The sequence below is a fragment of the Acomys russatus genome, chromosome 8, assembly GCF_903995435.1.
Source record: "Acomys russatus chromosome 8, mAcoRus1.1, whole genome shotgun sequence".
NCBI classification, from domain to species: Eukaryota; Metazoa; Chordata; class Mammalia; order Rodentia; family Muridae; genus Acomys; species Acomys russatus.
Window position 1 is genome coordinate 53,865,957 of NC_067144.1, and position 26,885 is coordinate 53,892,841.

At 36.2% G+C, this 26,885-nt stretch overlaps 1 protein-coding gene across 1 annotated transcript in view; it reads right to left on the minus strand.

The window, feature by feature from the left end:
• The window catches only part of Robo2 (roundabout guidance receptor 2), a 1,234,122-nt gene that overhangs the window by 135,984 nt on the left and 1,071,253 nt on the right, over positions 1-26,885 (minus strand). Inside the window, exons 3-5 of the mRNA XM_051150142.1 lie at positions 19,392-19,549; positions 18,101-18,221; positions 6,175-6,313 (exon numbers count right to left, since the gene is read on the minus strand). Of these exons, the coding sequence (XP_051006099.1) occupies positions 6,175-6,313; positions 18,101-18,221; positions 19,392-19,549 (418 nt within the window). The remainder of the gene's footprint in view (positions 1-6,174; positions 6,314-18,100; positions 18,222-19,391; positions 19,550-26,885) is intronic.

Below are 26,885 nucleotides of genomic sequence, written 5' to 3' on the forward strand. Positions count from 1 at the left end.
AATTGTTTTAATTGACCAATCTCCACTAGCCAATCCAATCAAAGTGGTTATTTGTCAGGGGCAAAAATCACCGCATGTCCTTGAGGTGCACACTGAACGTGAGGAAGGCAGACCCCCCAGCAGGGTAGCCCAGCACCTCTGCATCCTGGCAGCACATGCGCTAAACAATAAGGCTTCCAGACAATTAACACAGGGACATTTCCAGGGCTAACTGTGAAGAGCCACTTTGTTCAAAATTGCACAAAAGGGGGTTATAAGTGGTTCTATTCAGTTCTTCTTCTAAAAAAAAATCCTGTATTTCTGTGAATCTCATATTCTGAAGAACTAAGAATTCTAGAAAGTCTTACTTAAAATAGACTTTAAAAAAGGAACTTGTCAGTGGGCTGAGGAAAATTGATAGAATTTTGCACTGTATTTCTTAAAACGCTTATTTCTGTAGGCTTCTTTCTGTTTTATGAAATATTCATGAATTACCTACACTATATGGAAGCCATCAGCAGCATTTAGAAGTGGCCGGTGTACATAAGAATGTAAATGGCATATTTTATTTCTTTTTTTCCCATAGAAAACCTATTACGAACATTCTGTTCTACTATAGATCCTTATTGAGGAAGTCAGTGTCTCCTGTCACCTTAGAGATGGTTTAGAAAACAAAATAAATACAATTTGTGGTGCTAACTAATGGTGACATGGTGAAAAGCAGATGAGTGAATGTTTAGCATTTTGCTAACAACTTGAAACACAGTGCTTTAATGTTTAGAGATGAGATTATAATTAGGAAACCCTCCCTTCTGTTTATCTAAATTCTAGGCAGCTTCTTCGGTCTCCATCCTACTATTAGATTGAAGAGAAGGTTGTAGTAAATGCTAGTCCATTTTGTTCTTATTTCTTTCTACATAAGCATGTAATATTTGCCCTTAGTGTAAACTTACAATGTTTTCATAGAGTTAGCAGCATATGGATTTTTTGATGTACTCTTTTTGATTATCTATTTTATGGTGTAAGGTGACACTGAATGGAAAACTGCCCTCTTCGTTATAATTTTTAGCAACTTCTATCACATAAAATACTTGTGAAAACATATATTAAGTCACTTGATCATCAAAGAACTCTAATAAGAACAAGCATCTAGGGTCACATGACAGGGATGCAATCCTGAGAAGAAAGAGTTCCGCCTCAGCATTTTGTCTTTGATGTATTCAGTATGTAAACGGCTGTCCATACTGCCTTGTCTCATTAACCTACAGTTCAAAGAATAAAAACAAAACAAAACAAAAAAAGCAAAACAACAGAAAACCAAAAAAACAAAAAGCATGACTTGCACTTTGCTTTAAAGAATTCCTTTTGCTAACAGGTGGTGAGAACTGAGAACTTTTTATAGATTGCTGCTTCTATTGAAATTACACAGTTGAAAATGTGTTATTAGAAAATAAAGCCATTACATGCCCTTAAGAACCTACTGTTTTTGTACCTTCCATTTTACCCTTTCATTTTCTTGTATTTCATGTGCAAAACTCTTGCTTTTAAATATAAGAGAGTACTCAGGTGTGCTGGTGCATGCCTGTGATCCCAGCCCTGGAGAGATGGGGGCAGGAAGGTCACAAGTTCAAGGCCGAACCTGGCTAACCAATCTGCTATACATAAGACCCTGTCTTTAACAATGTTTTTAACATTTGTTTTTTATTCATGTGTATGTGTGTGTGTGTATGTGTGCATTCATGTATGTGTTCATGTATATTTGTATAAGTACCAGTGGAAGCCAGAAAAAGCTGTTAAATCTCTTGAAGCTGGGGTTACAGGTTACATGCACTGATAATTTTTATAGTTCCAAAAGAGCAGTTGAATTCTTTTCTCCTGGTAATCTGTTGTAAACTAATATCTTTAGATGTTTCTCCAAGAAATTCCCATAGTCTGCTAAACAATCACAATGTAAGGTATCTTTCCATTTTGACTCTATGGGAAATGATCATGTTAAACAGCATTTCTCTGTTTGGGCACAGGATTGTTATTAGATTTTCCACCTTTCCTACCTCACTAAGACATTCTATTTGTTAAAAAAAAATAATATTTCAACTCTGCAAAACTGTGTTGTCAATATCATTAAAATTATGTATAAAAAAGTGTAGAATGCTAAAATGAAACAAAATAAATGGACATATTGTTACTATTTCAAAAATATTCTCACTGGGATGAGTGAAGCTAAAGGGAAAATACTTCCTTAATTCATCTCTCCGCACCAAAAGGATGGCGCAGAGAGCTTCTTCTCTGCTGAAGGTTTAAGTCGCTATCACACATCTCATCAATTTAAACAGGAATTGAAAAGCTCCCCTTGTCTCCAAAAGAAAATAGTCACATATTACTTACATAGTAATTACAGACTATGTAGCTGGCCTACAAAGCTTACTATTAATGTGTTAAGCCCTAACAACTACACAAACTGTATTCAGATTTCATTAAACATTACGCCAAATAAATGTCATCCCTCACACTCAAGAACAATGGTCATCTCCCTCATCTCAGACCTAAAAATGGAACCAAATGTTGTTGGCTAAGTCTGTGGTTCACTAAAAAGCAATACGTTATCCTTCCCCAAGTAGAGACGATTCTTTGGATTTCATGATCAAGTAAAAGTTATGCTAATATGCACAAATCAACACTGAACAAGGTTCTTTGCAATATCACTTGAGTCTGAGAGGTGAGAAAAAAATGCCTGGCTTCCATCAGGATGGAAATTTTCATTAATTTGCATGTTGAACCTCCATAATGCAATTGTTTAAAGCTAACACGTCCATTTGTTTAATAAATTAAAAAATTAGCTAGTCTAACTAGTACTGTACTAGTGTAATCCCAGTAGCAAGAAACTAGAGGCAAGAACTATGCAACCTTTAGGGAAAAAAGGGGTAAGAGTTTTCTCACATTTTAACGGTGTCTTGAGAATGTAGTTTCTATAGTACTATTGGATTTTTTTTTAAAAAATTACATGAAATTTGAAGCAACTGACTTTTACAAAATAATAGTGGAGGAGCTCAAAGGTTGTCATATTTATCACATAACATGTAATAAATTGGATTATAAAACTAGTGCAAATTATGTTGTAATTTCTTCACTCAAAAATATAGCCACACTAAAGTTCAATACAATCTTGCAACTTTCTAGCATATATTTTTAATCTCAGTTTAATCTTAATTAACAATTATAGTACATATATGAGAGCAAAAAAAAAATACAAAGTAAAAATGAAATTTAAAAAAATTCAAGCAGACCAAGGCAAGCATATAAGTATATGACTGTCAACACAGGCCTTGAAGACTGAGGGATCTAAGATGCACTTCAACAAAAAATGGGGTAGGCTAGCAGTATTTTCCCTCGACTCATGAGCCTTTGATGCAATGTGATGAGTTGCAGGCCACCTCTGTGGCTTTCTTTCTATAATACTGCACCCATGTGAAAACACCATGTAAATCTAGGCTTGGATAATCTGTGCCATGTCTGACTAGTACACTTCTTCAAGAATACAAGACAAGTACTATTTGAAAGCACTGTGACCCTGTCAAAGACCAAAGATGATTGAGAATCATTTCAACTAAACACCAAAACTTACGATTCCCAACTAAAGACACATCTGGGACTGGTCTACTGAGCAGAAAAAGACAATAATGAAAATATATTCAATTAAAATAATGTTTACCTTGTATTTAATGATTTCAACATTTTTCATAACGTGTGACAACTCTTTTGTAGATATTAGGAATAAGTAAAACTTGGTTCAAACTCTACCAGAATCCCCATATACATTTTGATATTTTTATAAATTAAAATCTTACCAAGTTAAAACTCAATCAATTGCAAAATCCTTACAGTTTCAACAGTTTTGTTGCTGTTCTTTTATTTTGTTTCATTTTGCTTTGAGACAAGATGTCACGATAAAGCTCTGCCTGTCCTGGGACTCACCATGTAGACCAGGCACGCCTGGAACTCAAGGAGACCTGACTGCCTCTACCTTCATAGCGCTGGGGTTAAAGGCTTGTGCCACCATACCCAGCTTACCGTCTCTGTAATTTAGAACTAAGCATTGTCAATATTCACTTCTTTAATTTATGTCAACATTTTAAAATGTTTGCAGCTAGACATCGTGGCACATGACATTAATCCCAGCTCTCAGGGAAGCAGATCTGGGAGTTAGAGACTAACCTGATCTAAAAATAGCAGAGGCTACATGGAGAAACCCTGCCTCACAAAACCAAAAACCAAAAATAAAAAATAAAGAAAGAAAGAAAGAAAGAAAAGGAAAGGAAAGACAGACAGACGATTGTAATTTGGTCTCTAACAATCAAATTCTACAACCTGTCCTCTGTGAGTGGGGATGGGGTGGGGTAGGGGACAGGTTCAGGTGAATGGTTCTGTTAATGCTTTCAATAGCCATAGGAAAACCTTGGCTGTAATCCTGTAATCAAGTGTGGTCTGACTTATTCTAACTTTCTCTCTTATAATTTTTTCTCCTTTTTATAGACAGGCATTGGACAGGTACTTCAGTGGCTTGAAACTCCCCTGTAGTGTAGGCTTTTTGGCCAGGGAGTCCCAGATATGTACAGATTTTCACATCTTTAGATCTACGATTAAGTGAGAGGTTCCCATACGTTGCCCTACACAGCTTAGTTCCCTTATGTTTTCCAGGCAAGCTCTCTGTCCAGCCCTCTGAATTTTTAATTTGATTCTCTTCTGAGGAAGCATTAGGATGGTCCCAGTTACCAGACACTTCTTATAATAATGACATTTATTTATAGGAAGATGTCTGATTGAAGAGTGACAAAAAAAAAAAAAAAAAAAAAAAAAAAAAAAAAAAAAAAAAAGACAAATACAAAAAAAAATCACAACAAAGCAAGAAAAAGAGTTAGCTTTCTGTGGTATTTAGTTATTTGAATTGAGTTTTTGTTGCCTGAATAGCTAACTGAACTAGATATTTATATCAGATGTATGCCTATACATTGCAAAGAGCCTCTCAATACTATCTAAACGCCTAATTAAGTACAGTGTTGTTGAGGATATGAATTTATAAATTTTATAGTCCTACTGTGTTTGAAATTCAGAGTTTAAAGTTAATGTTCAAATTTAGCTGAGTTCTCTCAGTGGTACCAGAGAATGCATATAAAATCCATTCAGCTTCTGGGAAAGAATGTTTAACTTTAAACTGTTGAGTGAAATCAAGTATTTTTAGAAGAAAACACTTGACAAACTACAGATTGTACAATTTTACACAGACCACAATTGTAGTGGATGGTAGGTGGAATAGGTATAGTAGGTGTGCTGGCCATAATGTCAGTGGGTAGAAGGAAAGAGAAAGTAAAGAAAACAGAAATAGAACTACTGCTTTATAAAAAGAATAAAGTTGAATGGTTTATTTGATAATGGGTGTAAAGATATTTATTTATTTATTTGGGGTTTTTTGTTTATTATTTTGCTTCTGCCTTCCTATTGCTATGATGAAGACTTGTTCTTTCACGTCTAATTTAGAAAGGTCTTTAATAAAAAATATATATAGGAAACACAAACAGTCAAAGTATTTTTATGTAAGACAATAAGCATTTTTGGTTAGTTTGGAAATAGTGTAGTGGAGAGATTGCAATTGGCAAAAGAAGAATGAAAGTAACGGAGAACCTGTCCCCAAGGGAAACAGGGTGAATGCCGGGAATTCCTTCTGGAGCTCCTCCTGGGAGCTCATCTACTTGATACCGCCTCAGATTGTTACTTTCTGTTTGATGTAAGCCCCTAACGACAGCTATTCTCAGCAGCCTTTCATTAGAGATGCTCTGGGCATTCAAGAAATGCATAGCAGATTAAACATCATAAAAGCAGGGTCCACAATAAGGGACACTCAAGTACGGGTGGCCACAAATTCAGTGAGTCATTAGCAAACATACAAGTAGCCCCAAGAACGAAAATACATCAGGACTGTGTGGTTCTCGGACATGCTGGGTAGAGTGAAGGATCGGGAATTAATGTGGATTTCCACTGAAAGAGTGACATCGTAAGTCTGAAGGACTGTGATGTGCACACAGTAGGTACAGAACCAGGAATAAAATTTATGTTTCTGAAAGCTATCCAAGATGTAAAGGTGTTTGGCGGTGGGACCATGCCTGTTGGTGATCTAAACATTCTTCCCTATCATAGACTTACCTGCCTCTCGGCAAGTCTGCATCATCTTTTTTCCACCTCACGGTTGGTTGTGGATCTCCTTGGACCTGACAACGGAATTCTACAGCCTCTTCCTCCAGCACCACCTGGTTAATTGGCCTCCTGAGAAATGTGGGTCGTTCTTTGGGAGGGGGAAAGAAAGAAATAATACAAAACAATAAAATCAGATGAAGTATATGTAATTTATGTAAAGCGAATTAAAACAAAAGACATGTAGTTAATTCTTAATACACACAGACCTAACTCTGTGTCTCACTATGTCAGGTAAGACCTCATTAATAAAATACAATTAAACAGAAAGATTTTTGAATGCAAGAATCAATGTGGGTTCTGTACAAAACTGTATAAACTCTTGCAAAAGATATAAAGTGGATATCCAGTAAATTCCTGAGCTGAAATAGGTGAAACTGATCATTAAAATATAAAGCACTAAATTATTTACAAGCATGGAGTTTAAAATTATTATTTTATTATCATTTTTTAGAATAAAAAAAGTAAAAGATGAAGCCGATAAAAATAATAACAAGTAGTAAATATTAATGAAGGAATTATCATCCAGCATTCCAAGAAAATATTGCACTTTCAAAAATATTCTCCAGCGTATTCAACTTGATATACTCCTTTATAAATACCCAATGCATTCATAAACATTTTAATTCATGTGTTGAAAACTGTCTAACATCTTTAAATACAAACTCTGCTTTTGTTTTGTTAATCATTTACTATCCTACCTAATTTACTTCAGTTTTCTTCAGTATTATCTTTTCGTGTCTTAGTCTGTTCAACCTACACTTTAAACTATGTCCTAGCACTTTTCTATACAAGGAGAAAGGTGTTTGTAATAACAAGGGTCTCAGTTTCAAAAAGACACATGAGACAAAAAGATTTTAGCCATGCCCCCCTAAATAGTTATATCACTTATCTTTTTAGATAAAGATCAGCCACTGGAAAATGTACCTCTAAAACTTTATGAGCATGGGTCTCTGAATCATATGTTAAGTCCAAGTTTGCTACTTACTGAAGGAGAAAGTTAACTAGGTCATGAAAGACAAAGGAGTTCCTGAGGGAGACAACAAAGTAAATCTGGCCATATGGCCATGGTAGTCTTTTAGGACTTCAGTTTTAACTCTTTTAATTTAAAATTGTGAATATAATGTCACATAGATAGAAACGCACTTAGCAGGAAGCTATTGAAACTAAATCGCTTAAAATAACATACAAAGAACACAAGTTTTGAATATATATTATTATTGACATTGAGATCAATATTCATCAAACAATTGTAAAATTGCAAGGAAAATATTTTTAAGGAAGTCAATGATTGTGGGCATTTAAAAGGGTGAGAATGTTACAACTCCACAGAGGATTAGACAGTAGATATTGGAAGAGAGCTATATATTTTCCAGCATTTGTATTCTGCAACTCGAAAATTCAAACTTAGAAAATAGGCAGAAAGAATTTTATCATAGAAGCTTCTAATGTAGAATTTACGAACAACCAAGTCTAGAAAATGATGTTTTGCTTCTAAAGAGTATAACATAGTCAGAATATATTAGCTAAAAAAGATCTTGCCTCAAAAATTCAAGCGATACCACATGCTGGAGAGGATGTGGAGAAAGAGGAATACTCCTTCATTGCTGGTGGGAATGCAAACTAGTACACCCACTTTGGAAATCTATCTGGTGCTTTCTCAGAAAAATGGGAATAGGGCTTACTCAAGACACAGCTATTCCACTCTTTGGAATATATCCAGAAAATACTCTACCACACAACAGGGACATATACTCAACCATGTTCATAGCTGCCTTATTCATAATAGCCAGAACATGGAAACTGCCTAACTGTCCCTCAGTAGAAGTATGGATAAAGAAACTGTGGTACATTTACACTATGGAATACTACTCAGCTATTAAAAACAAGGAATTCCCGAAATTTGTGGACAAATGGATTGAAGTAGAAATGATCATAATGAGTGAGTTAACCCAGAAACAGAAAGAGTCAAATGGTATATGTTCACTTATAACTAGACACTAGCCCAAGGGATATGTCCCATGAAAGTCTTCACCTACCGGGAAAGTGGGATAGATGTGAGGACATCCATTTGGGACTCTAGGTGAGAGAAGTATGGGAGAATGGGGAAATAGAAGGATCCAGAGGGTCCTAGAAACCTACAAGAAGAACATTATGAAGGGCCCACGGCTTCTCCACAAACTATGACACCAACCAAGGATAATACATGCAGTAAACATTGAACCATGACCCAGTTCTAGCCAATGGACGGGACATTCTCCACAGATGAATGAAGAGTGGCGACTGACTTTCATATGAACTCTGGTGCCCCATATTTGACCACATCCCCTTGATGGGGAGGACCGGTAGCACTCAGGGGAAGGATAGCAGGCTACCAAGAAGAGGCTTGATACCCTATGAGCACATACAGGGGGAGGAGGTCCCCCTCTGTCACAGTCATAGCGGAGGGGAATAGGGTGAAAGTGGGAGCGATGGAGGAATGGGAGGATAGAAGGGAAGGGATAACAATTGAGATGTAATATGAATGAATGAATAAATAAATAAATAAATAATTAAGAACTTGCCTAAACCACAGAACAAATGTACAAGTTTGAAAAATTTATTTATTTTTTCCTTTTCCCATTTTGGTGTGTGTGTGTGTGTGTGTGTGTGTGTGTGTGTGTGTGTGTGCGCGCGCGCGCGCGCGCGCGTGCTCGCGTGTTGTACATAAATAAACATATGTGGAAAAATGTGTATGCTTGGAACCTTTAGAGGCTCAAGATTGATATTGAAAATTATTCTCCACAGTTCTTTCACATTATTGGTCTAGACACAGTTCTTTAATCAAACTCAAGGGTCATGGCTATGACTAATCCTGCTACAGTCTCTGTCTCTCATTACTTGAAATAAAGAATGGGCATTTATGTAAATTAGGGAATCTGACTGCTCAATGCACTGAGCCATCTCCATAGCCCAAACATTTCCCTTTTAAATGCTAGACACAATTTGCCTCAACTACGTATTTAAAGCAGGATGATGCTGAGTCATTGTTTCTGCAGTAAGTAGACACTATAGTTAATCATTATACGTGTTCCCAATGTTAATAGTGCACTGGAAAAGAAGTGAGATGGGCATTTCTATGTTGTCTGATGTATTCATCTAGAGCCAGTATAAACCCCATGCTAACAGGGAAGAAACTAATAATAATATCACTTGAGACAGAAAAATATTTCAAAAGACCTCTTTTGTTCCCCTGATATTAATGGGAGTATTGCACCATTACCTAGCCTATGGAGGAACAAAGTCCAGCAGTACTTTCAATCATTAGGCAAAAGTGAATGTAGCCTTTCCTACCCCAGCCTTCAAACCTAATGGCTTGTAAATAACCACCAGCTTGGTTTCATCAAGAGCGTGGTGGGAGATGAAACTCGCCATAGACTGAGGGCCATGGCTGTGATGGGCTTATGGAACAGCTCTCAGAAGATGACAGCCTGATGGAAGGAGAACTGCTGAAGGCTCTTATGTTCCATAGCAGAGCCCTTTAAAAAGCACATGACAGGGATTGCATTGGCAAGTCTGTGAACGGTCAAACAGAAGAGAAAAAGGAAATATGTCAAAGGTTTCCTGACTAAAATTATTTCATTTGACAGAGATTCTGAAGTTTTAATAAAGGCAGTAGACTTAAGAGATCCAAAATGAATTTTCCATTAGATGAGCAAGAGAAAATATAAAAGTGTAGAAAGATTTTTAACACATTGAACATATTGTTAAATATGGTGTGTGTTTGATCCCTGCATGTTTAAGCCATTGTAAATAAGGTTTGCAGACCTTGAAGCTAAATTGACTTTGAATTAATAGTGAAATGAAGTTACATATGCAACAGTAACTAAATTTATTTAAAAATAAAACAAATATGGTAATGTCTGTAGCTATGGCATTTAAAAATACACACACACACACACACATATAGATAGATAGATATAGATGGTAAATGTTCCTGTCAAAAATTAAATGCCAATATTACTTTAGAAGGCAAGATGATAAGCTCATGTTCATTGCCATCAGATAAAGGGTCATCACTCTCTAAGAGTCAAGAAGAAGGAGAACATAGGGAAGTGACCAAAAGATGATGATTCAGCTCACCCAGTACTTGCCGATATCATTAGAAGACATAATGGTATTTTTTCTAATTGCAAAAAAAAAAAATAAATAAATAAATAACTATAAAGATGACAGCATTATTAGCAATACTAGAAAGTAAGGTGTTTTATATAAATTATTACAAATTAATATGCTGAAAATCTGTTGACACTAGAACCAGCTATAATGCTATAGAATACTGCAATGCATTATAAAGGCATCTAGGTATCTCATGTGGCAGATTTTATAACATTATACTGTATATAAATTGAAAGCAGTTCCACACGTCATTAATAGAGCCTGACACTAGTTCTATTAAAGCTCATAAATATTATTCTCTGGTAAATTTTTGAGCAGAAATTCATAAGATATTACTCTAACAATTTTCATAGCATTATTCTAATAATCATTTCTAATCTGCATTATTCATCATTCTAATTGTATTATATCAATTTTGTATACTCACAGTCTGATTTGTGATACATATAATGGCCTACTGATAGGCCATTTTGTCTAACAATAAAAATTGTAGGTTTCATTAACATGACATATATTTAAAAAAATATTTTCATCTTCCATCAACCAAATTATATATTCTTGAAATATAAGAAACAGAATCATGAATATTAAAGACTACAAAATTATATTTAAAAACAGAAAATATACTTTTAAATGCTTTACATTGGTTTTTGCTACTATTATCAAAGTAAATTTCCTTTTATATGCAAACTAGAAATCCAAAGAGAAGTGTGTAAGATGCCTCTCTTTGTACTAAAATCACCTGCAAAAATAAAGGGAAAGTCAGGAGAGTAACAGTGTTAAGATGATAATAGAACAATCTAGTGAGAGGTAAAGATCACATTCAGTATCCACAAATGTCCACAGAGATTGTTCTCAGGAAGCTCTGAACAATTAAAGTAAACAAGTGTGGAAATCTTGATCTATTGAACAAGCCAACTTAATTTTAAGACATGTCAAAATGAGACCACTGAATTTTTTCCATGGTATCCCCTTACGTCTGACCACATATTGAAAAAGCAGAAGGAGAACCCTCTAGAGCCATCTGTAGACTGCTTATCAATTAGATTAGAGTCCCCTTATGTCAGCTGATCCCTAATTATATAACTATGCAGTGATCAGAGACAACTTCTTTGCCAATGCAATTAACTTTTTTTTCTATGAGATTAACTGGATTTGAATCACCTGCATAACTGGCTTGCAAGGTTAATCTCTCTGGAGACAACAGTGCTGTTTGCCAGTGTGTTAGCCTGTGGAGGACAGCTTTCAAATAGCCCTGTCAACCTTGTTCCCAATCGGCATTGTAAAAACCCCAACTTTACACACAGCTATAATCAAATGTAATGCCTTATCTTGTTGCAGCCATGTCAACATTATTCAGGCAGGAAAATGTTCAATTTCATACAAAATACCATAAATCTAATAGGTGGCTGAATAATCTTTTCTTGTTTTTATGCTGCAGTGGAGAAATTAACCACCCAGTTAACACATTCTCCAACTGTATGTAGCCATTGAGAGTGGCTATAAAATTGCCAATGACTGTGCCATGGCAGCTATTTTCAGGATGACCTTAGTAATTTAAAGGTAAAATTCACTAGACATTGTAAAAGCAGCCTTGTGGCTATAATTGCATAGGTGGGGTTGCTTAAATTCTGCAAGAAGAAAACTATGTAATAAAGGGACATTAAAGCTAACTACTGCTTGTAAACCTTGCCTTGCCTTTATCTGCTCCAGCAAGAACTACCGCAGAGCAGTGGCTATAAAATAAAGAACCCATCAGAGTTTGGCTTCATGGATCTCCTTTGACCTAATAGGCTATGTTTAAGGGGAGAAAAGTTTGAAAACCATTGAATGAGATGACTGTACCTTTCCACAAAACTCAGTGATAATGGGCAGATACCTGACTGTGAAAACATAAGTTCTGACTTCATGAAGTTCTTTGTTTGCCAATAATTTTCACCCTTGGAAGCAAAGACCAATATAGATAGAGTTTGGAGGGGAAAATTCTTCTTCATCATGTTTTAAAAACAATATCTCACATCATTCCTCATGGTAGAATATGCTCCCTGTAAACAAAATCCATCACTACCCTGAAGCGTTAAAACAGGATTTAGTATATGGCAGAAGCTTGAGAACTGTACGCAAGAAAGTACTACATTGCTTCTACCAATCAGGATGATTTACTCAACCAGATAGTTTAACTTATTACACAAAATCTGAAGTACATAAATTAGATGGATATTTCTTTTTAATTGTTTTGTTTTATGCATGGGTGTTTTTATTGTATGTTGGTCTACCATGTGTACTTGGTACCTAAGGAGGCCAGAAAGGGCTGTCAGATCGCCTGGGACTGGAGTTACAGACATTTGTGAACTGCCATGTGGGTGCTGGAAATCAAATACTGCTTCTCTAGAAAGGCAGACAGTGCTCTTATGCCCTGTACCATCTCTACAGCCCTGAGACATAGATATTTCTCATGGTTTCTGAGGGTACATTTTTTTAAAGGTTTATTTATTTATTGATTCATTGATTTATTCTTTTTTAACATTCTTTTTTCTTATTTTATTAATTTATTCATAATACATCTCAATGGTTATCCCATTCCTTGTATTCTCCCATTCTTCCCTCCCTCCCATTTTCCCCTTATGCCTCTCCCCTATGACTGTGCCTGAGGGGGACTTCCTCCCCCTGTATTTGTTCATAGGGTATCAAGTCTCTTCTTGGTAGCCTGCTATCCTTCCTCTGAGTGCCACCAGGTCTCCCCATCCAGGGGACGTGGTCAAATATGAGGCACTAGATTATGTGTGAACTTTATCTCTGTATATTTCAGCTCCTCTCAACATAGGAGCCAATTTTCTCATTTAGTGACTGAAAATTGATATCACAAACTCATGTCTCAGTCCCCCATGAATTGACCAGTTACTTGTGTGCAAACTCTAGCTATGAATCATGATTTGACAAAGTTTTATGTTTTAAGTGGTGGAAACAAAATACGAATAAATAGCAATACATGATATGATGTTCAAAAAAATCTTTCTCTGTAAAATCAGAGTAATGGAGGGAAGAGGTGGCATGTGGAAAGGAATTATTGGTAAAGGGAGGCAAATGAATACCAAAGGGGAAAAAAACATTTTTAATTCAAAACAGTCTTATTAGAATTGTGTATGACAAAGCCAGAATAGTGGTGCTTGCCTCCTATCCCCAAATCAGAAGGCAGGAATAGGAGAGTTGGGAATTTTAAAACAGCCTAAGCTACAGAGCAAGACACTGTCTCAAGAGAAAAAGAAGCAAACTTTATGTCAGACAGAGGAGACACACATGGGTCAAGAACAGATTACTATAAAAGGATAAAGAGTTAAAAAAAGATCCAGAAATTTAACATATAATTCATAAATACGTGCCCTGATGTAGTCAAAGAGAAAGTGCAAAAACTTTAATAAAGGAGTTTCTTTGGTTGAGAGAGTTCTGATTTTGATTTACTAGCATAAATGAGAGTGTAGAGCTGTGCCAAAACAAGGCATGCAATTGTAATGTTTCAGAACAGTATGCTAAGAATACACTGCTAAGAATTTAGAAAGAAAAATGAGCAAATCAAAAGATCACGACCATATGCAAAAGAATACCAATCACAGTCATAGTAGACTTCCCAAGAGGAACCGAAGGAGCAGAAAGCCACTCTCCATAGTCACAGAAAATTAAACAATGTTGACACTGTAACTCGAATTTCACATAGACTAAAGGCATCTGGGTTTGGAATGTGTCCCAAGCTCTAGTCAAGCCAAAAGCAATAGAGAAATACTTTTGTAAACAGGAAGAAAGGAAACAAACACAGGATGCGTGAAATTCCAAATCCAGCAAAGGAAGGAAGGAATCCATCAAAGCAAAGGAAGGCAAAATCAGGTTGAAGATCCTAGGACTGAATGGACAGAGTCTGGGATGTCCAGGACAGAAGGAATGGCAGAGCACATGTTGTCGAATTGTGAAAAAGAGAACATAGACTTTACCATTTTGAAACAACTGTTATGTCAGAAGACAAAGTGAATCACAGTATGATAATAATTAGTTCACACGCCATAGTTTTTACATGGCTAAAACTAACCCAGACCATTTTTATTTGTCCATGTATTACATGTGTGTATGTGTGAACATGTACATGTTCATGTTTGTGGGTACCAGTGTATAAGGGCACACACATGGAAGGCAGGGGATAACTTTGGGTGTCAGTTCTCACAACCCATCTGGAGACAAGCTGTATGAGGCTAGGTGGCCTGAAAGCTTCAGAGGAGTCTGTCTCTCCCTTCCATGATGCTATAGAGAGAGTAGAGATGTGAGTTACTCTGCCTTTGAGGATTTAAAATCAGAACCTCACAGTTGATCACTGAGGCATGTCTCTAGCCATCCAAATTTCAGCATTAATAGCATAAATGATTCAAAAAAGAATATACCAGGAAGAGGTGGATTTAAAAAAGAGAACAAAAACGTAAGGGTTGAAAACAAAGTTGTAAGTTGACCAAGTTATTATTTTTCTAAAATAGAATACAGAGCAAAGTCATAATTAACATATAAAACATATAAGAGAAAGAACACATGCTTAAATACTGAAATAAATACCCAAAGGGGTGGGGGGAATAAAAGAAACAAAGATGAAGAGTGTGTGTGCACCTCTGTGACTGTGCGTGAGTATGTGCATACATACATGTCTTCATGCACATCCATGTACAGGTGAAGGGCTATTAAAGAAATTATGAAGCAAATATTTCAGTGTTTTCTTTTGATTTGTAGTACTAATTATTCATGTTTAAACGACAATGAATAAAACTGATATTTATATTATTTTGACACATTTGAAATTATTTACATAACGTTTGCCTATTTTGGGTATTTTTAATAAACAGTTTTTCTGCTTATAAGTTACGTGCTTTGAACCTAGTTTCCCTGAGAATGCTTAGGATCTGTAGGCCTTGACATATGCATTAATGATCTATGGAGTGGGGGGGGTGTCTGGAGTTTGTCACAGATGACAGTGCCATTTCAGACCAGAACATCACATTCTGATTTTTAGATTTGATGATGTATACTTGAGAAAAGTATTATAAAAAATATGGCAGGAGATCATTTATCTAGTTCTGCAAATTAGTATACTCTGATCACACCTTTGTGAAAACAGTCTACATTAGAACAAAATGACCAAAGTATATTTCCTACAACATGTCCAGATGTTGAAGAGTAAAGCTACTGAAGGGATAGGTTGGTTTTTTGTTTTGTTTTGTTTCTTTGCAGTGATGTAGATGGCTATTGCATAAGAAAAAAAAAACACCTGGTTTTCTTTGCTCTCTTTGTAATTTATAAGTGAATGATATTTCTTGAACAGGAAACATCATTGATTATTTTTTCTATAGAACATATCTTAAAGTAAAGCTGGCATTTCATAGCTACAGAGGCACAATGGTAGCCAAAGACCTTAAGGTGAACTTGCAGCTACCTGAAATTAAAGCTGAGCATGTGGAGTAAGTAATATAAATCAGGTTTATAAACTTAATTCCAAAATGATAATATTTAATAATGTTGAAATAGAAGGCAGTTCATCTTTTTAATGTTCTTGATGTAAGAAATTCAATGTAATAAATGAGGTGGGTTTACCTTATATCTCTAAAATTATTTACCTTATTTCTCTAAAATTAGGAGGTACAGCATGCCAAAGCTCCCTCACACAGAAGTCACAGCTTTGACTAATACCAACACTTCCCTATTCTATTTTTTATTTCTTTTCCTCAATGTTTTTTAATATATTTACATATATGTCGGTCATATAATTTTCCTTTTGCCTACTCCTCCCAGAGACTCCTCGGCCCCCACACCCCCACATTTCCATTCTGTTTCTTCTGTCTCTGTCTCCTTCTCTCTCTGTCTCTGTGTATCTCTGTCTCTCTCCTGTTTTACTGTCTCTGTCTGTCTGTTTGTCCCTCTCCCGTTTTACTTGACTTTGAGTGTAGCTTTTTTTTTTTTTAACATAATGGGATTTCAGTTTTCCCTTCACTTATTGTATATAAAACCCCTCAGGCCAGTTTACACCATCAGACAACTGTTTCTCAGTTCCCTAAATCAATTCTTCCACAGGAACTGCCTCTGGATAAATTTAATTCTTGTGTTGATAGCTATTTTTAAAAATAATTTAGAAGTTGTACCACAACTCTTGACAGGCTTAGGGGTCTCCTACAGTTCTCATACTGTCTTTAGGGAAAGTAAGGTAAATATTTCATAATACAGACACATTACTGGTGGATCTAATTGCTTTGGTAATGACATTGACCCTTTCAATTTCCTTCTGAAGACAGTCTATATTGCCATAATGCAATGTTTTCTGCTCAAGAGCCTGTGGTAGTTACAAATAATAGCAATGAGTGTTTCTTTAAATAGAAGGGCCATACTTGTGGGCTTTCAATGCTGATACTCAGTGACCACTAATTTTATATCTTACAAGACAAAACTGTATTTTATTCATTACTGAGTAGAAAGAGTTTTGAGACTCTTAGAGATGACTGCTTACAGTTTAGAAACAAATTTATACTTATCTGGAGTAGGTAAACAGAAGTTTACAGAGATGCATTGAATAGAGTTATATTTACTCATGTCTTTAATGAATTATGAGATATTTTCTGCCTTTCTCATTTGGTAAATTAAGCTGGGGCTTATGCACAGGCATTATGAACAAAGATTACTCAATATGCAGGAAGTTTGAAAAGCACAACCAAAAGAGCATCACAACATATGTTTCCATAATGATGCTCTCATTGTAAGACTGAAAGATGCCTCTCAAGATGCAGAAGAAGCTTTGTCAGGGACCACGCCAGACTACAGTGACATGCTTGTGCATGTCCTGCAGTGATGAGTGTAAGCAGGGGGCTTGACATAACACACATGGGATTAGGAGAGGTATTTTACTGTCATAGAAAATTAATGTAAACTTTTAAATATTCCTCTTAAATCTCAAAAGGAGTGTTATGTCAGAAGGACTGAATTAAATTCTCTTAATATGTATTTACATCCACCTACAAGCACACCTGTGTGTGCATAGTATGTGTATATATGCATGTATATATGTATTTATCTGATACATGATGAATATTTCAAAACAGGATGAATGATGAACATTTGACAGGTTTATTATTTCATATTGCTTTGAAAGAGCGTTTTAAAAATATTTTAATAAAAGACAACATCCTAAATATGTAAATAAAGTAGATGTATATATTTTTAAAATTTTGCCATTAAAGTCTTTATCATACAGCCCTGAAATCCCAATTATAATCACTAATGATTATTCTAATTAATGAATAATTGTTCATATATGTTCCCATCTTTAGTGTTAATAAAAGTAGAACTGTTTATAATTTGTGACAGTCAATATTGCCAATTTGACATGATGTAAAATTATTGACAGGACCCACTTTGAATTTGTCTGTGAAGGAGTTTCTATATTAGGTTAAAAGAGGTGGGGAGACCTAGCCCAATTATGTAAAGTACCATCTTGTGGGCTGTGGTCCTGGGCTGCATTTAAAGGAAAAAAGGTAACCACTTCTCTCTCTTCACTTCCTGTCTATAGATGCAACGTGAGGAACCAGTTTCCCTGTGCTACTGACTCTGTGTCCCCAGATGCTCCTTTGTTTAGCTGTTTCTTGTTAAGTGTTTGGTCACAGAAACAAGAAAAGTAACTAATACATAATTTAGAAGAGGGTTTTACCAAAGACAGTGAGCTCTGCAGGGTCGCTGTCTCTTTCTCCCACCATATTGGTGCCCACACAGGTGTACATCCCCGCATCACTTTTCCTGGTATTTGAGATCATCAGTTTCCCACCACGGATCTACAGAAAATAAACAAAACAAAAAGACAAAGAAAGGGAATAATAATAATGTTGGCTACTTAAGAACAAACAAGTTTAATGTTGAGTGAATAAAAGAATTTTTTAAAAAATCAGATTATAAAGAAAATGGTTTATATAAATCATTGAATTTTGAGATGGTTTGATATATAGCAAAAGTTAAGGTTTATATTTTTAAAAGATACGCAGACACATTTTAAAAGGGTACTCAGTACAAAACCACTAAAAACAAAGCTCTTATTGGCATGATAACTCTTCATATTAGCAACTAAGGCAGAGGTGGGAAGATAGGCACACAGAGGAAGGGGAAGCAGGCTATCTGGATGAGACCTGATAGACTGTGGTCATATGGTGGGGGAGGAGGTCCCCTTCTGTCAGAGATCTAGGGGAGGGGAACAGGGTAGAAGAGGGAGAGAGGATGGTAATGGTAAGATAAAACCCATAGGATAATAATCAGGGTATAATCTGAATAAATGATAATAAACTAAAATTAAAAATCAATAATTAAGACAGAAACATATGAGTAAATATATAATCTCTCCCAAGCATTTAGATTTTAGGTAATGTTATCATTTCAATGTACACATGACATAAATTCTCATTTATAACAGATACATACATAAATATGATTTTTAAATTGTATCTTTGTAATCAAATGAAGCATTTACTTTCAATAAAATACATGCATTCTCAGTTACTGTCATATAATTATAAAACTCATAAATAATATCAAAGGTAAATTTTGTTAAAAGGAAGTTGTTCTCATTATTTACTTCTAAAATACTGAATCTAGTATAAAATGAGAAGTACTTAATATGCTCAATGGCTATCATTCATATTTTAATATCAATGTATAAAGCACAAATAACCAGTAGAAACCTTTACAAGCTATAATGTTCATATTGCACTGCAAAATAACAGATACATATTGAAATTGATGCAATTATTAGTATCATGTAAACATTTATGGTTATTTTATTAAGTCTCACCTAAAATTTTATTTCAACATTTAAATAATTATAATATTTGGTAAATATATTCATATGATTCAACTATATGGTAAATTCGCATTTAGATACAAAATTGCTATAAATGTTAAAAATTTTGTTTTTTTGATATGAATTTCATTGTCTGTCTTATATTTGTACTCACACTTATTCTTTCTTCTTTGTCATCAATGCGGACTTTGTCCTTTTTCCAGTAGATAGTTGGTTCTGGGTGTCCCCGTGGGGGCTGGCACTCCAAAATTGCAGGCTCTCCAGCTGCCACTACCACATCTGTGGGATTCTGTCGGAAGTCATCTCGCAATACTGAGGAAAAATTAAAACAGTTCCAAAACATGCTTCATGTTGATATTCCATTTCTCTTGCCAAAATTAACTTCAAGTCTTACTCAACTGTTCTTGTAACAAATGCTGGGTATGTCTGGTGCACAAGCCAGCCCATTACATAATATGCTAAGCCCAACCTATGTGCTCATTGATGGGGAAAGTGCTTTACGAGGTCATTAATATACATTGGTGCTAATATCCAGTTTCAAAAGCTAGACGTCAAACAACAGTGCAATAAGATATTTATGATATACTTCGGAGCTTTAATAACACGTGAGGTACAGAACATTTGGCATACTGTGTATCTATTCTCTGTTAAGGAGAGCATATATATTTATATGTTCATAAATGCATTACAACTAAATCCTGAAGCAAGCTTACGGGCATGTGTACACATGGGTCAATGAGGGAAGTGAAGTGAGAACTCTGAGAAGCTCTCTTTCTTGTGACATGAATGTGGGTACACTCCACAGAACTTGCCACCCTTCAGTAAGCAGGCTCATTTTTTACTTTTGCAACGCACTAGCACCCACACACAAGGGCTTTATTTTTACTCTCCACCTGCCAAGTGACATCTGGGCAGCGTGACATGCAGAACACAGATACCCCTTACAGCATGGTTGCAGCCTGCATCGTCGCTGTTTTCATTAATAAGCAGAACAGCAGGTTGGACCTCTGATATAACCTCCAAAAATCTGGCATGCGTCAGATGTCCAAATGTCACCTATCTATCAGTATGATTGTTTTTCTGCTGGCAAGAAGGCAAGGCTGCATGTCCTATCAGGCTGCACAGGATTGAGTGCATTTGGCAAATAGTGGCCATAACTATTTTAGTACAAGTTTCCAAAACAGGTGTTGAGACCAATTAATATGTTTACCTCCACTGTCTTTGTGTTTCCCACCTCCATGTATTTGTCTTTTACCTTGACATCCCAACACTCGCATGCTTTATCTTGTCTTATGAATTTAGTTTTGTTTAGTTCTTTGAGACAGCCTCACTATGTAACCCACACTGGCCTTAAACCAATTATCTACAGTCCTCCTGCTTGTCATGTACTGTGATTACAGGCCTGTAATGCAGTGTAGCAAACAAGACTTAAAGTATGTAAAGGTAAAACTTAGCATCTATCTATCTATCTATCTATCTATCTATCTATCTATCTATCATCTCTCTCTATATCTATCATCTATAATCTATTTATCATCTATATCTATCTTTCTATCATCTCTCTATCATCTATCTATCTATCTATCTATCATCTACCTATCTTTCTATCATCTGTCATCTATATATCTTCAAACACTGTTCCATTGTATATCATACAGATATATGCATGTGGGGGTATGTCTGTTTCCATATGTATGTGCATGTTTAAATAGTTACATAAATGTGTGTTTAAACATACATATGCATAGATATGCATTTTCTAGAACTGTCATTAGACAGCCTCATATAGCTTATTAGGTAAAACAACTATTGGAACTATGGGTTATGTTAAGAGAGCTGCTTTCCCTATCTTATCAGAGACCCATCTCAGCCCTCTGCATCTTTCCTTTGTGAGAACTTTAGATTAATTTTCATTATCCAAATAAATAAATAAAAAAGCCTCTATCCTGAAAATAGTTCTAGAGAAACAATTGAGAAAACTTTTCAAGTTTTTCTTTCCTTTTTCTCATAACACATGCCTTAACACAGCTTTCCATCTTAATAAAGTCATAGGCGTGGAAGAGAGCAGAGAGCAATTTGTTTTCTGTTAAAGGAGCAGTAGCAAAGCACTCTGTAAAGCTGTTCACTCTTAACTTGGAAGTGGATTCATTTAATGATGTTCTGCTAAAGATAAGTATTACACATTAGCACTGAGACATTCACAGGTTGTTTTCTTTTATTTTTTTCTTTTTTGTCCGAAGTGGCAAGGGACATGTGATTTTTATGCATAAGGACTGCCTTCTGAATAAAGAGAGGGAGGTGAGCATTTAAGTGTGACATTCATGCAAGAGATGAGAAGGGTTAACGCCATGGTTCCCTTTGGTAGGTATATCCTCCAGAGAGCAAGCTGGTGACTAATCCATAGTCTGAATAGAGAACAGCTGCCTGTTTATGCAATGCTAAGAAGTGCAAAAATACCGGTGGCAGGGGGATGAACCCTTATGATATCCGGTCCTGGCAACAAATGGTGTTTTGGCACAACCTCAATCTGTTCCAAAATGGCACATCTGGCCAGCTGAAGGCCCTCCATCAGATCTTGTCCCCGAACAAATGACATGCTAAAGAGCCTTAACTCAAATGGTACTAAGGACGTTTTCAAATCATTCTGAGAAGCAGTCTTGCACGGATTTGCCACAATCTACATTTTGTAAAAAGGAAAAAAAAAAAAAAAAGCCCTTTGACATGGTGAGTAAAGCAGAAAAAAATATAACAAACTATAAGGACTGCTCCTATGAAACAATATAACATGTGTTTATGCATTCAAAAAAAAAAAAAAAAAAAAGGAAAATGACTCCAATTTGCACACGAAGCCAAGAAATCTAACATCATCTGTAATTTTAGGCTTTCAGACTGTTCACTCAGAGACTAGGGTGAGATAATGGCATAATTGGTACTGTACCCTCTTCAACTTGTAATATGCTCTTTGGGGTTTGCATGTAGCACAGCTAACGCGTCTGCTCCCAGTCACATCGGTTCATTTGCACTGCGTTGTGGGGTAAAACTTGTCTCCTCTGTCTCAGCCATAGAAAACTTAAAGTAACTGCACATTACTTCTGACAGGAGATTCTAACAGGCTGAAATTTGTATCCTTTTTACCTTCTTATCTGTCTCTTTAGGTGTCTGTTACTTAGCTGTTACCAACAAAATAAAACATTCTATCCTGGAAGTAGTCTCCTTAAGTCTTTATTAATAAATAAAACTCATAAGATATGAGCTAAGTCACTTACATTTAAACAATTAATTCCTTTTTTGATATTATAATTACATCATTTTTCCCATCTCTTTTCACCTTCCAAACCCTCCCATATACTCCTCTTTGATCTTTTTCAAAATGCATAGACTTTTTTTTTTAATTTAATTGATGTTATACACAGAAACAGAGACACAGATGCACACACACACACAGTTTATTTTCAGGGTTGAATATTTGGTATTTAAAAAAAACAATTAGATGTGAAAAAAACCAAAAACAAAACAAAACAGGCAGTGTTAATCCTAGACAAAGAACTAAGGCAACTAAGGAATGATGAAAACAGGAAAATATACTCTAACAATTAATAAATACTTAAAATATATAAGATTTACAAGGCTAACCCCCCATTTTATAAAAGCTAGGGAGAGAAGACGGCAACATTCCCACTCTATTCCCTCTCCAGTACTGGAAAGATCAGCAGCAATAAGGCTAGTGGCCTGAGAGGGAAAGCCAGGCAGGACAGCTGGGGAATGCTCTGAAGAGGCAGGCATCATTGAACACCTCATTTCATTGTGGGAAACAAAGGCTCTTTAAATCTTTTGGGCTTGGGTAGAGAATTTCAAGATGTACATCCTTGGCTGCTGCTAAGGCGGTGGGAATGCCATATTTGCATGAGGAAGAATTGCAGTTGCTTGATGGACATGACCTTATAAAGAGAGAGGAAATTTAACCTGGCTGCCACTATTATATAATCCCCTCCTATGGGCAAGGCTGGCAAATTGTGTTCTCAAGAGGATTATTTCTGGGGTTGGGCACAACTAGACACCATTCCTACTCCTGACTGACTCCTCCCAGTTCTATGTACCCCAGCCCCTCATGAAGATCCTCCAAGATGCTGATCTACCTCATGCAAGAAGCTCCGGGGATGCAGCTTTCTTAAATAGTTATTAGTCATCATCCACTCTCTTTTAAGGAACCCTAATACAATCACTAGTACAGTAAGCTAGACTTGGGCCAGATTTTTCTTTGGTGTATTGTCAATTTGCTATCTGGAGGGAATAGAAGTTAATTTACATCTCCCCAGGAAGAACTTGACACTGTTTTTCTGTTTTCAGACATCTCACATTTTCTGATAGACAAGGTTGCTTAAAGCAGACAGAGGGCAGCTTCCCTCCAGTCATCAACAAGAAAAGATGCTTTAGTCCCATGACACTTGAAAACCCAAACTGCCATCAAATTCTGTTGTAATTTGTAGGAAACAGCAGTTACTGTTATAGTGCCCTATACAAGCTTCATATCAGTTAACAATCTTAGATCATGCCTATCTGACTCCTCTGTCTCACATCTGCAGCCTTTTACTAGAAAACTCTTCTCCCATTTGTCTTAAGCAATCTGTTCTCTGGTCTTTCTTTTTATAACCTCAGTTGGAGCAAATCATCACTCAGATATTACTACCTTAGATCATTAAAGTAAATCAGCAATAACAATAAGGTGAGCCTGAACAATAAATGGACTTTTGAAAGATACATTCTGAAACAATGCACTCAGCATCCATAGTGAGGTCATTAGTGCTGTAAAGCCTGAAAACATTACTGATAGAAGTAGTCATGCACACCAGCGGATAAAGAAAACCATCCTAAACAAATTAAATTGCTCATGACAAAGGTAATTTAAAGTGGAATTATGATGATAAGGTTGAGTAACAGGGGTCTCAAGCCAAAGGCCAGTAAGACAGCACTAAACCTGGGCCCTGTACAAATAGAACCTCACTCCGTTATACACTGTGCAAGAGCTGTGAGAGCTGTGCCACAGCCACCTCCCAACGTCTCTAGAGAAAACTGAACTCAAGTCCCAAGCACACACAGTTAAACTTCCCAGTATGTAATCTCAGTGAGCTGCAACACTTAAAAAGATAGGACTTTCAGTCTCACATAGAAAGAGAGAGGAAATTATGAGCTGTTTTGCCATTTTAATGCTTGGAATGGAACTCAGTACCTCCCACATATAAGCGACAACCCTAGCCTATGGAATATTATTTACAGATATATTTTATCAGCGTATGTTCATTATATATAATAGTGGGTTTCCTTTTGATATTCTCATATCTGTACTTAATGTATCCACTCTGCCCATTACCCTATCTCTTCCATTTTCCACTCCTGCTAATTCACTTTCACTTCTCAACTAGCTCCTCTTTAGACTTTTGTGTCTTTGTGTGTATATGGGTGTGTGTGTGGGGGGGGTGCGTGCATGTATGTGTGAAGGGGTGTGTGTTTATGTGGGTGTGTGTGTGTATGTAAGTGTGCATGAATATGTGTGTTTGTGTCTGTTTGTGTCTCTGTGTATGCATGTAAACATTTACGTCACCCAGTGAACCTCATTATTGCTATTTACATGAGTATAGCGGTTTGTTCAAAGGAGTATTAGTACCTTAAACTGCAGAAAATACCTTGTCCTCCTCATCAACCATTGACTACATATAAATCTTCAGGGAATTGTGAGGCCCCCCTGAGTCATAACTCTTCTGTAACTAGATGCTAGTGGACAAAATCTTGTTCAGATTTTTTCTGTAAGTAATCACTCCTGGGTAAGTGTTCAATAACCATGACTTGCCCAGAATTCAGTGTGCTATATTGCTACCACTTTTATGAATTAGGGCAAAGGACTATATGAAGATAATTTTTATTTCTAGTCTAAAAATACCACTACCATCAAAAATAATAAAATAACAACAACAATAATAATAGCTACAATCTCTTGAACACATTTTACCTGCAAAGTATGTCATTGTTTGCTGCATAAGTCTTTTGAACATGTGTTAAGTATGTGCAGGCTTCACACACAGTGTATCTGATACTAGAATCTTGAAAGTCATTGGGGTGACTAATTTCTCACACCACCTGCTCTTATAGTATCCCCGGTGCCACTATTCAGCAGGCCTTATATCTTCCTTAAGGTACTGAAGATTATCTGATGTCATTCATCTCTTCATTGGAGTGACTACAGGTTTCCTAAAATAAAAATAGCTATCAATTTTTTGTTCACCTTATAGAGGTTTGGCTTTATCATTGTTCTATTGATATAAAGAGACATCATGATCAAAATAAGCCTTATGAAGGAAAGCATTTCGCTAGGGGCTTGCTTACATTTTCATGGGCTTACTCCATTATAATAATGGCAGGGATCATGGCAGCACACAGGCAGGTTCAGGAGTAGTACCTGAGACCTTTACATCCTGATCTACAAGCAGAGAAAGAGAGATCCTGGCCTGGTGGGAGATATTTTTTAAAGACCACTCCTAATGATACACTTCTTTTAACAAGGCCATATCTTCTAATACTTTTAAACAATTATCTCCCTCATGACTAACTATTCAAGTATATAAGCCTATAGGGTTCACTTTAATCTAAACACTACTAGGTTAAAGAAAAATTCTCTCTTTGTACAATTCTAGGTGTTGCTTACAACCATGTTTCTAATTAGATCTTGAGGCTTGCAACAAATGTATCTTTAACTCTCCTACCCTAGACATACAGAGAAAACAACTATCAGTTCACATTAGTGCATTAAAACTTTTTCCGCCAGAAGTATCTCTCAGCTGCCAGTTAGTTATCTTACGTTTGCTTATTTATTTCTCATGCATATCATTGATCTGTGATTTAGTTTCCAACTCACACAGAATTCTCTTTCTGTATACTTAAATTAGAGAAGGGTACTTTTCCAAAGCCGCCTTCTTGAAGGGTCACACAAGAATTAAGCAGGTATTGCTCATTGGTTGATTGAACCATACATCCAGAAATGCGTATTGCAATATTTTCTTATCATTTAGTGTCGACCACAATATTTTCATTTTAATTTTAAGATGACATTTTGAAGAACAGCTTTATTTGCTTGGCTGTTAAGAGATAGTGTCATTTTCTTACTCCTCACCTTGCTTAATATAAAAGCCAGACATTTAGAGATGCTAAGCAGACTGTGGACTTTACTGCAATTGCTAGAAATGGTGACTTACATTATTGTGCAGAATAGTGAATATCAATCAACCATACAAAAGCATAAGGAATTGCCACCAGTAAAGCCAGACACAGTATTTCCCTAAACCTACCAAGCACCATATCCCACGAAAGGTCAGTGCTGGAATTGGCAGCGTTTACTTCCACCATGTCTTTAGCACTAGGCTTTCATTACATCTGTAAGGAAAGCATGCCTTTTCTCCATGCTCACTGCTGGCAGGCATGCTGTGAACCCAGGGAAGCTCCCTGTTGGGATGACACTAGTCCATGAGCTAGGACAATATTGCTGCTTGGTGGTATGCCTGGGCAGATCAACCCTGAACATAGCGCCAAGTCTGGACTTTATAGTTACTTTTCATTTCATATTAAAGCTGACTTTCCTTTTCAACGGAAAGCTCACCAC